At 51.4% G+C, this 11,367-nt stretch overlaps 1 protein-coding gene across 5 annotated transcripts in view; it reads left to right on the top strand.

The window, feature by feature from the left end:
* The window catches only part of NUP98 (nucleoporin 98 and 96 precursor), a 40,313-nt gene that overhangs the window by 1,233 nt on the left and 27,713 nt on the right, over positions 1–11,367 (top strand). Inside the window, exons 2-11 of one of the 5 annotated variants that reach the window (XM_083882757.1) lie at positions 1,736–1,899; positions 2,360–2,463; positions 3,625–3,726; positions 4,592–4,771; positions 5,440–5,579; positions 7,165–7,272; positions 7,838–8,021; positions 8,850–9,013; positions 9,716–9,853; positions 10,399–10,486. In XM_083882757.1, coding sequence (XP_083738883.1) covers positions 2,391–2,463; positions 3,625–3,726; positions 4,592–4,771; positions 5,440–5,579; positions 7,165–7,272; positions 7,838–8,021; positions 8,850–9,013; positions 9,716–9,853; positions 10,399–10,486 — 1,177 coding nt within the window. In that variant the 5' untranslated portion in view covers positions 1,736–1,899; positions 2,360–2,390. The other 4 variants (XM_083882756.1, XM_083882755.1, XM_083882759.1 and 1 more) reach the window with 4 other exon arrangements.

Below are 11,367 nucleotides of genomic sequence, written 5' to 3'. Positions count from 1 at the left end.
CTCCAGACCCTTCCCCAGCCGCTTCCCTGCCCTGGACACGCTCCAGCCCCTCCAGGACACAGAACTGGACACAGCCCTGGAGTGCAGGGAAGCAGGGAGGTCAGGATGTTGTGAACTACAATGAAATGCACCCTGTGGGAGGCTGAAACCTTTCCGTAACCCCTTTTTTTCTTAGAAAATGATTTTTCAGGCTTTTTTCTTAGGTAGAGTTTTGTGTTTAGTGATCTCAGGACAATGCCAGAGCAGTGACTTAGGAAGGAGGAACCAACAGAACATGAGGAACTTGTGAGTTTGCAGATAAGGCTGAGAGTCACGACATCGGACAGCTGGAAAGTGCAGGTGATTTTTATCTGGCCTGAAAGGGAGAGCTGCACTGGGACAGGGGGAAAAGGCTGAAAATATTCTATAGGAATGGAGAGGAGTGTGTTTGGGAGCAGCTCCTGGTGGAGAGGGAGCTGGGGGAGGTTAGCTTGGAGAAAAGGATGCGCAGGGTGGACCTTTCCCCAATCATAAATCCCTGAGAGGAGGCTCAGCTTGGCCAGCAGCAGGAATTTCCCCATGGAAAGGGGGCTCAGGCCTTGGCAGGGGCTGCCCAGGGAGCTTTGGAGTGCCCATCCCTGGAGGTGTCACCTGGAGGTGGCACTCAGAGCTCTGCCCTGGGGACAAGGTGGGCACAGCTGGGATGGGCTGGGAGGGCTTTTCCAGCCTCAGGGATCCCATGGGGGAAGGTGAGGAGGGCTCAGAATGCAATGTTATTCTCTGCCAGAGAAGCTCTTCCAGGAGACCCTCTCAGCTTGGGGAGCTCTGAGAGTTTGTCAGAGCAGCTTTTCCTGGCTTTTACCAGGATCATCTCACTGAAATTCCTCTTCCTGCAACAAATGAAGCCTGTTAGGATTTCCCTCTGGAGATGTGGAGTCCCTTAACTCTCCAAAATTGTGGCGTGTGTCTGTTGGAATAGTTGGAGGTGACACAAATCCTCTTTTTAGTTCTTCCGTCAGGGGATCAGTGGGGTTGGGTGTTCTGGGCTGATTCAGTCTCCAGCTGTTCAGGGATGCTGGAAAGCTGTGCCTGCTCCCAGTCTGGATTTGGCCATTCCCAGAAGGTGCTGTTGGTGTTGGGGAAACACACACTTCAGTTTCAGGGATGGGCAGATGGATGTGGAGATTCCCCAGCAGGAGGCTGAGCTGGGCACTGCCCTGGCCCTCTGTGCCTGCCTTGGCTGGGAGAGGTGAGGGGAGCTGGGAGGGAAGGGCAGCTTTGGCTTTACCTGGAGTTGTTGGCTTTGGGAATGTTCCTGGTCTGGGCCATTCTTGGGTTGCTGTAGAGCTGTGTGTGCTGCCAGGGAGTGCTGGAGAATGTGGGGAATTCCTGCATTTCCTGCTGAATATGGAGGGGACTGGGGTAGTACTAGTGATTTTTTTGTTAATAGGGCAATATTTTAGCAATGTGTATTTTTTCTGGTTAGCATTATTATTTTCTTCCGGCTAACATGGCTTTTCTTGGATCATTACACCCACTATTTTTGGTTAACATGGTGTTTTTGGGGATAATACTGTTTGTTTTGTTTTTTTTTAACATCAGCATTTTTGGGCTAATACGGCTTTTTTGAGTTAATACAGCATTATGTTTTTCCAGTTCTAATTTGTTGTTGTTGCTAATACTGCCATTTTGGGGATAATGTGAACTTTTTTTGTGGGTAGCACTGGCCTTTTCTTGTTAATCTGACACGTTTTAGGCTAATCTGGAATTTTCAGTGGTGGAGCTGCAGGAAAACAGCCCCAGTTCCCTGACAGTGTCCCCGAGGAGCTGTGGGGACTGTGCTGGGTTTGGTGACAAACTCAGGGAGCTGGAGCAGAGTTTGTGCCTGGCTGGGGAGAGGCAGCAGGGGGGGAATGTGCTGTAAATAAACAAACCATGAGGGTTGGAGGGGGAATTGGGGCCCAGCAAAACCCCCCTGGAGCACCAACTGCTGGGAGTTGGGGAGCACAGGGAGGGTGATCCCTGTGACCCCTGGGCAGTGCTGTCCCCTCTGTCCTACTTGCAGTAGTTGGCAAAGAGGGTGGAGCAGGAAAATCACTCCTGGAAATGCCCAGGACACAGGCTGAGGTGGGCTGGAACTCCGGCCATAATTAAGGGTGACACCCTAATTTTAGGGACACTGAGGTTCAGTGACACCTCCTCAGCTGTGGAATGTTGGTGCCCTTCACCCCCTGGGGCTTTTGGCAGGGTTTGGCTCTGCACAGTGCCCTGGGCTTGTTGCTGAAGGATTCTGGTGGGATTGCTGCCCGTGGCAATGAGGGAGATGGAAAATGAGTTTGCCAGGATGAACTTTCAACAAAACCTGAATTCTGCTTTCCAGGTCTAGGAAGAAAACCAGATACATCCCAAAAATGTTTAACAAATCCTTTGGGACTCCGTTCGGAGGCAGCACCGGCTTTGGGACAACTTCAACTTTTGGGCAAAGTGAGTAAAATATCTGAGGTGGTTTTTAATTTTTTTTTCCTGGAGTGCAGCTCAGAGAATCCCATGGAGGTGGTGATGCCTCGTGGGATGGAACTGGGGAGCTGCTGGGTGCTCCAGCTGGCTTGGATGAGGTTCAGGAGCCTGAGGGTTCACCCCTAAACAAGCTTTTAGTTTGGGCAGACAACTAGGATTCCATGTGTGCTGTGGAGACTTCCTTCTGCAGGAAGAGTGGAAAACACCATGCCTGGGAAGGCAGCACAGCGTGGCCTGGGTGTTTTGGGGCTGACACAGATCAGGGATGGATTATGGTGGTGTGGTGCTTCTCTAGGGGCTTTTGCCTGGCTAGCTCTAGCCACTGGGGCCACCAGCAGGTACAGTTCTGTATTCTGGAACACAGTTCCCATCCTGTGGGTTCTTGTCTCAGCAGCAGCGTGAGCAATGAGAGAAGTAAAGGGATGAGACTCTGGTGAGGAACTTCAACTGGCTTTTATTAGATTCATACAATTTCCTTCTGCCCAGGAGTCAGCCCACCAAAGCCTGCTGAACTCGAGGGGTTTCAGTTTAAATCTGGGGTGAGGGAGTAGGGAGGTTACAGCTTGGAACCAATCCAGAATGGGAAGGGAGTGACCCCAAACCAAAGTGACAACCCATAGAACAAATCTAGGAACAAAGGGGGAAGGAGAACCAGGACCCTGCCAGTCATTGGGATTCCTCACCTGAGTTTTCTAGACTTCAGGGTGAGGCCTCGAGGTGACAGACAGGACCCGGGTGTCACATAAACAATGATTGATTGATAACAGTAACTGGGGTAAAACATGGGGTACCTGGGAAACACCATTGGAAACAGTATCAACCAAACAGATGCTTATAGGAAACAGGTAAAAACCCAAACCACACCACTGCAGTGTGCTGTGGAGCCCAGCACTGACCAGGCTGTGCCTGCAGATGCCGGCTTTGGGATGAGCACCTAAACACATAAACAATGATTGATTAATAGCAGTAACTGGGATAAACCACAATGGGGTAAAATGCGAGGTACATGGGGAAAACCATTAGAAAACAATATAAAACAAACAGATGCACATAGAAAACGGGTAACCACACCACTGCAGTGTGCTGTGGGGTCTGTGGGGCCCAGCACTGACCAGGCTGTCCCTGCAGATGCCGGCTTTGGGACGAGCAGCGGCGGAGCCTTCGGGACGTCGGCCTTTGGCTCCAACAACAACACGGGCAGCCTCTTTGGGAGCACACAGACAAAGCCAGGTACTGCCAGGCTGTTGTAATTCTCTAGGGAAACGGTTTCTCTCTCCTGACCCCCTAGATTTCCTTACCACTTAGAGTGACCCTTCCTTCCTTCTTTGACCCCATTGCCTGTGGTCCAGCTGTCTCTCCTCTGAGCTGGGAGGCTGTAAATTGTCTCCCCTTCCTTTGTTCTGTCTCTCTTTTCCCCCCTGGAAATTCAAAGAATAAATGCCTGGGACAAAGGTCCCAGGGAAAGGGCCTTAGTATAATTCTCTCCAAATCCTCCTAATAACTGAGCTAGTTAAAAGCCCCCAAGAAAAAGGCAGAAGAGTGAATGTATCACCAGGGGAATGGGCTGCTGGAATAAACCAGGCAGTGTGACTCCAACAGGAGCCATGTATTGTTTACACAAAGCCACAGGTACAGTTTTAGCACTACTGTTCATACCTGCAGGATTCTCTCAGTTGGCCAAGTCGTTTGTCCATCAGACAGGCGCACATCCTTCAGGGCACCGAATTGGCCAAGTGTCCATCACTATGCTCTGTGTCTTCTATCTGAGTTTTGCATTTCTTGTAGATGCTTTTTTAGGCTCTTGCTCATTATTTTTAGACCTGTTGTTCCCATAGCCTTGATGAGTCTTTGAGAACTCTGAAAAACAAGACTGCAGATGTCTTTTTATCTACAGTTTGGCTGGTACAGGGAGTGGCCTGAGTTATTCAGATACATTGGTACAGGTATTGCCCTGTACCTGTGGGGAAAGGGAAACCCAGACCCAGGAACGAGCAAAAAAACAACCAAACACCCTCCCAAGCCCCCAACAGGAATCTGTCATAGCCCCCAAGCAGAGGAGTCTGTGCAGGATTTAACAGCCTGTTTCTGTCTGCAGGAGGGTTGTTTGGGTCAACCACGTTCAACCAACCAGCCACCTCCTCCACCAGCACTGGCTTTGGGTTTGGAACATCCACTGGGACATCAAACAGCCTCTTCGGAACCACCAGCACCGGTGGGAGCCTCTTCTCATCCCAGAACAATGCCTTTGCACAGAACAAACCAGCTGGCTTTGGAAGTGAGTGAAACTGCTGCCCCTGTGCTGCTGTTTGGGGGAGCAGTGAGGGCTGGCACAGGGGTCAGGGTGGGGTTTGTCCTGGAGGACACAGTGACATCCCTGTGCCCACAGCAGCCAGGGGGGAGCCCACATGCTCCTCAATCTGTAGCTGTGATTCCAGCCCTGAATTTTACAATAAATTGCCAGAGGTGGTTGGCTGGAATTTTTTATGGTGAAATCTGGTTTGGGTTCTGTTTGATTTTAGGTTTTCATCTTGTGGCAGAGCGGGTACAGTTGGGTTTGTCTGTGGCAGGAGAAGACAGGGAATGCTATTAAACTCTTCTGTAATTTCATGAGGCAAAAGCAACTGCTTTTTTTTCTGAAAAAAAAAGGAGCCTCACTAATTCTCTTTATTATAAAATTATGTATTATCTTCTTCCTGCTTGTTGGGAGTAGAAGGAAACTGGCTGCTGTGGTTTGTGTGGTGGTTCTGGGGTGCTGAGTTAGGGACAGAGAACTGCATTAGCAGCACCATCAGCTTCCAGCTTTGCTGTCAAATTATTTTTCCCAGCTGTTTTTTTTCCATTTTCAAACCAAATTATTCTAATTTGAATAAAGTATTAGGGTTTAAGTTTTAAACTTTGGGTTTGTTTTAATAATAATGATGTTATTTTTTATGCTTTATTCAGACTTTGGTACGAGCACCAGCAGTGGAGGGCTCTTTGGGACCACCAACACCACGTCCAACCCCTTTGGGAGCACATCTGGTTCTCTCTTTGGCCCAACCAGCTTCACTGCTGCTCCAACTGGCACGACTATTAAATTTAATGTAAGTTCTGCTTTTCCTTCTTAATCCAGCCCGTTCAATGTGGAGAGCACTCAGTTTTGTAGTTGTTTGTGTGGTGTTTTGGTCACTGGGGTGAAAAAATGAGTTCATGTGCAAGTGTTGTGAGATGATGTGAAAACATCCCTTTTCAACACTGCAGAATCTCAGACTTGCTGGGTTTAGGACTAATGCTGAAGGAGTAAAGCAGCTCTTGAACTGAGCCTTCCCAGGAAGTGCTGTGCTGATCCATGGCAAATGCTGGCAGCAACGAGGCTTAGAGACATCTCAGGATGGGACAGAATGAGCACAGCCCTCCTGAGCCAGGCTGGCTGTGGGAATGGGGCCTGGAAGGACAGGAGAGGTGTCCTGTCCTGCCTCCTCTGGATGAGTCCCCTTTAAGACAGGATTCAGTAACTGCTGACAAGGTCTGTGGCAGTTGGACCTGGAGCGGGGCCCAGCAGAGAGGAACTGGGGGAACTGGGCTCACTGGGGCCTGCTGGATGAGGGACTCTTTTCCCCAAAATCCTGTTCATGCAGATCTCATCCCTCTTATTTCTGAGCTGGTGTAAGACTGAGGCTTTGGGGGTAGAGCTGTGGTGCTGCCTGGGCTCTTGCAGTGTTGCTGGTTTGTGCTTTCATAGCACTGCTAATAAAGGGGGATAGTGAAATTCATACAGAGCTCCTGGGTTTGAATTTGTGCAAGGCTCCAGGATTACCTCAAGAGAAGCTGAGGTAAACTGCTTTAAAAGTGAAACTGAAAGCAGAATTGCTGGGAGTTGTTTTGAGTGTTCCTGGTGCAAATTCCACTGTTGATCATCATTGAACACGCCTGGGTGGGGCCTCAGCTGTACAAATAATGATGGACTCATAAAACCATGAAATCACAAAAGGTTTGGGTTGGGAGGGACCTCACAGCCCATCCAGTGCCAGCCCTGCCATGGCAGGGACACCTCCAACTGTCCCCAATGTCCAGCCTGGCCTTGGGCACTGCCAGGGATCCAGGGGCAGCCACAGCTGTGCCAGGGCCTGCCCTCCCTGCCAGGGAACAATTCCTGCCCCAGATCCCATCCAGCCCTGCCTCTGGCAGTGGGAAGCCATTCCCTGTGTCCTGTCCCTGCAGGCCTTGTCCCCAGTCCCTCTCCAACATCTTCAGAACCTCCCAGGGCTCTGAGTTCAGAGACTTTCCTGGATCAGTACTCACTGCTTTGGGTTGGGAGGGACCTTCAATATCATCCAGTTCCACCCCTGTCCACATAAGTCCCTCTGTAGCTCTCCTGGAGCCCCTTTAGGCCTTGCCAGGGGCTCTGAGCTCTCCCTGGAGCCTCTCCTCTCCAGGGGAGCACCCCCAGCTCTCCCAGAGGGGCTCCAGCCCTGGAGCAGCTCCATGGCTCCTCTGGACTCACTCCTGGAGTTCCAGGTCCTGCTGCTGTTGGGCCCCAGGGCTGGAGCAGCTCCACTGTGGGGTGTTGCCTGAGGAGAGCCATCACACAGAGCCTCAGGTGTGTGCTGTGTGTAGGATTCCCCAGGCTCTGCAGGGAATCCTGGCTGTGTTCTGGGTTTTAATTTGGCCTTCCCTCCCTCCCCACAGCCCCCAACAGGCACGGACACGATGGTGAAATCCGGCGTCAGCACCAACATCAACACCAAGCACCAGTGCATCACTGCCATGAAGGAGTACGAGAGCAAGTCCCTCGAGGTCAGTGACAGCCTCACCTGGGCCTTTCTGGGCCACACTCACTGTCTGTGCTCATTAATGGAAAAACACTAATGAGCCTTCGGTGTCTGCATCGTGCACAAGGGGTGTTGTCGAATAAAACAGTTAATGCAACCCCACATTAGTTGCAGTTGGGTTTAAATGCTTAATGCAGGTCTGGAAGAGCTGAAATTCCATCTTGTCAGAAGGACATGAGGTGCTGTTGGGAGCAGCCCTGCTCTGAGGAGATAACAGCAGGATCCCAGGCAGAGCTCAGTTGTTTGTTATCAACTGGTGTTCCCAAGGATTTAACCTGAGGCCTTCCCATTTAGGCTGCTTTGTTTGACCCTTGAAATCACATCATTTGTAGAAAGATCTGAAAAAGGTCTGGGAGTCAATATGAAGCCCAAATGTGGATCTAAGTTCAGGTCTCATTTTTGGTATCTGTTTTAAAAATGTGGGTGTTGCAGCTTTTCTTGAGCCTTAACCTTGGTGAAGATGGGGTGTTGTGTGGGAATGACATTGCTCTGCCCTTTTCCCGTGTAAAAAGAGCTGGATTTTCCTCTAGGAACTCCGCTTGGAAGATTACCAGGCAAACAGGAAAGGACCCACGAATCCTGTTGGAGCAGGAGCAACTGCTGGCTTGTTTGGATCTTCCACTGCCACGTCCAGCACAGCCACAGGACTCTTTGGCTCTTCCACAACCAATACAGGCTTTTCCTATGGACAGAATAAAACTGCTTTTGGAACCAGTAAGTGCTGCCTGGCCATGGTGTTCCTGTGAGTGCCTGTGCAAATATTCTGTTAAATCATTTAAAATTCTGCGATGGGAAATGCTGTGAGCTCAGAGTTGTGCTGGTTGTATTGCCAGCATTCACTGGTGGATCTCCTTGCCATGGGAATCTGTTTTCTTACTTTCCCTTGGGGTAATTCAAACAGCAGTTGGATTTTTATTAGGTTTTGCGAACTGAAAAGTGAATGCATCGTAGAATCCCAGAATGGTTTGGGTTGGGAGGCACCTTAAAGCTCATCCAAATCCCATCCCCTTCCATGGGCAGGGACACCTCCCACTGTCCCAGGCTGCTCCAAGCTCCAGTGTCCAACCTGGCCTTGGGCACTGCCAGGGATCCAGGGGCAGCCACAGCTGTGCCAGGCCCTGCCCACCCTCACAGGGGAGGATTTTATCCTGATAATGGATATTTGTGTTTGTGGAATTCGACTGTAAACAGATCCAAATCTTCCCGGCTGTGGGAATAGAAGTAGTTGTTGGATGAGCAGAGATGGGACCCAGGCAGCAGCTGGAGCTGTTCCAGGAGGGATTGAGGGGGGATTGTAGGGCAAGGCTCTGCCCCCAGAGGGTTCAGGCCCTGCCCAGGCTCCCCAGGGAATGGGCACAGCCCCAGAGCTCCAGGAGCCTTTGGACAGCCCTGCCAGGGATGCCCAGGGGGGATTGTTGGGGCTCTGGGCAGGGACAGGGTGGGACTGGATCATCCCTGTGGGTCCCTCCAGCTCAGGACATTGTGTGCCCTTTGTCCCTGTGTGGGACTGCTGGCTCTGGTCTCACTCTGTTGGTGTCGCAGGCACGACCGGCTTTGGCACAGGCACCACCGGGGGGCTCTTTGGGCAGCAGTCACAGACCACCAGCCTCTTCAACAAACCCTTTGGCCAGGCCACCACCACGCAGAACACTGGCTTCTCCTTCGGGGGCACCAGCACCCTGGGCCAGCCCAACACCAACACCATGGTAAGGGAATGGGGCTGGGGCTGCAGGGCTGGGCTGTCCTCACATCCCACCGCAGTGTGGTGAAGGGATGCCGAGCTCTGGGGGCTGGGGTGGGGTGAGGAGCCTCCTGGCAGTCAGCTTTTCAGCTTTGCTGCTGACAGTTGGAAAACAGTCAGCTGTTCACAAATCCTGTACCCACTCACCTCCTCAAGCAGCCTCTCTGTAGCAGCTCCAGTGCTTCTGATCATTTTCACACAGATAGTGGCATTCCATGATTAACCTTGTATGGGAATTCAAATCCTGGGCTTTCTGGTGATAAATGAGCAGCATTGGTGGGCTTTTGTGGCAGAAAGGTTCTATGTAGTTGTAGCTGTTTTATAACTAGAGGCTTTGGCTCCAGATGTCCTGTGTTCTTTGTGAATTTGTTGTGACTTCTCCCAGAAAACCCTGTAAAACGTTTCTTTTCCATCTCCCTTGCTCAAAGCAATGAGGAAATTCCAATATCCTTTAAATCTTGGAGTATAAGTTTTTGTTGTTTTTTTAATTTCCTTTTTGTAGCTAATTCCTAAAGCTTCTGGAATGCTCTTCACCCTCCTCTTCCGCCAGCACGAGGGCAAATGTAGCATTGCTTTATTGCCTGATTTCGTGTGTTGGATTTGTTGTTGTCAGTGCTGGACTTGGAAAAGCCTGGGAGCATTACCTTAACCTGGTTCCTGTTTGTAGGGTCTCTTTGGGGTCACCCAGCCCTCGCAGCCTGGAGGCCTTTTTGGGACAGCTGCCAATACAAATGCTGGGACTGGATTTGGAACGGGAACTGGCCTTTTTGGACAAGCCAACACGGGATTTGGTGTTGGTGGTTCGGTATGTCTGTGCCTTTGTGATAAAGAGAGAAATCCAAGCAGAGCCCTGTTCTGGGTGCTGACCTTCACAGAGGTTGTCTTGGCTTAGGAATTAAGGAATTAGGAATTCAGATGTCTGAGATACAAAAGTCAGGTGCTTGGCTGTAAACTGGAGGATAAACAGGTGTAGTAGAGTCATTTTTTTAACAAGTGATGTGTGGAGTGATGAAAGCAGCAGGAGATACTGAGGTTCTCAGGGCCTGGGTCGGAAATACAAGTTGTAAGTTGTGATGGACCAAAACCAACCTTGGGTTTTGATATTTAGTAATTTTTGGTTCTGGTGGAGCAAAGATCACAGGATCACTGAGATTGGAAAAGTCCCTCTTGAGTTTGGCCCTCAAGCTGCTTTTGGGGCTCTTGGGAAGCCCCCCATTCCTGGGAGGGTGGGCTGGGGGGGCTCTGCTGTGCTTGGCTTTAGTTCTGCTCCCTTGCCTGCAGCCAAACACTGATAGAATTCCTGTGGGATCAGCATGCCAGGTTTCCAAAGTGCTGTTGTTTTCCTTCCAGACCCTGTTTGGGAACAAGCCTGCTGGATTTGGAGCCACCACGACCAGCGCTCCCTCCTTCGGCACCACCACGGGCGGGGGCCTCTTCGGTAACAGCCTGCTCTGGGTTCAGCAGCCCCTGCAACCCCTTCCAGCCCGGGGACAGGGGAAAAAGGGGTGGTTTCCATCATTTAAATCCCTGCTGTGTGTACCCCACACTGCAGAGAGCACATGCTGGGTATTGTAGTGTTGGAATTGTCAGGGAGCAATGGCCCTGCTGCAGGGGAATGTGCTGGTTGTGCCTTTGCTCTGCTGGGGCTCCCTGACTTGAGAATAGATGGTCAAGTGCCACTGTTTTGGTGAGTCCTTAAGGGAATTGTCAGCCTGGGATGGGCAGGAGAGCCCCTGGAATCCTGGGGAGCATTGGGAAGGGCATTCCAGCAGGTCAGGGAGGGGATCCTGCCCCTCTGCTCAGCTCCAGGGAGGCTCATCTGGGGTGTCCTGGTCACTTCTGGGCTCCACAGTCCTGGGAAGGCCAGGAGCTGCTGGAGAGGGTCCAGGGAAGGGCACAGAGATGATCTGGGGTCTGGAGCATCTCTGGGGAGGAGAGGCTGTGGGAGCTGGGCCTGGGCACTCTGGGGAAGGGAAGGCTGAGAGGGGGGTCCTGTCAGACCATCCCACCAGTCCACACAAAAATCTCACCATTCCGTACAAATATCCCATCCAGATATCCCATCAGCCCTCCAGGTGTCCCATCCCATCTCTCCAGGGCTGTCAGGGTGTGCCAGACTCTCTCAGTGCTGCCAGTGACAGCACAAGCAGCAATGGGCAGGAACTAAAACACAACAATTCCAGCCCAGCCTGAGGAAGAACTTCCTCCCATGGAGGGGCAGAGCCCTGGAGCAGCTGCCCAGGGAGGGGCTGGAGTGTCCCTGTCTGGGGACATCCCAAACCCCCCTGGACACGTCCCTGTGTCACTGCTGAGGGCAGG

This window comes from Zosterops lateralis (genome assembly GCF_965231275.1).
Source record: "Zosterops lateralis genome assembly, chromosome: 2".
Taxonomy (NCBI): Eukaryota; Metazoa; Chordata; class Aves; order Passeriformes; family Zosteropidae; genus Zosterops; species Zosterops lateralis.
The sequence above is the reverse complement of the archived record's forward strand: the minus strand, read 5'-3'. Positions and strand labels throughout refer to the sequence as shown.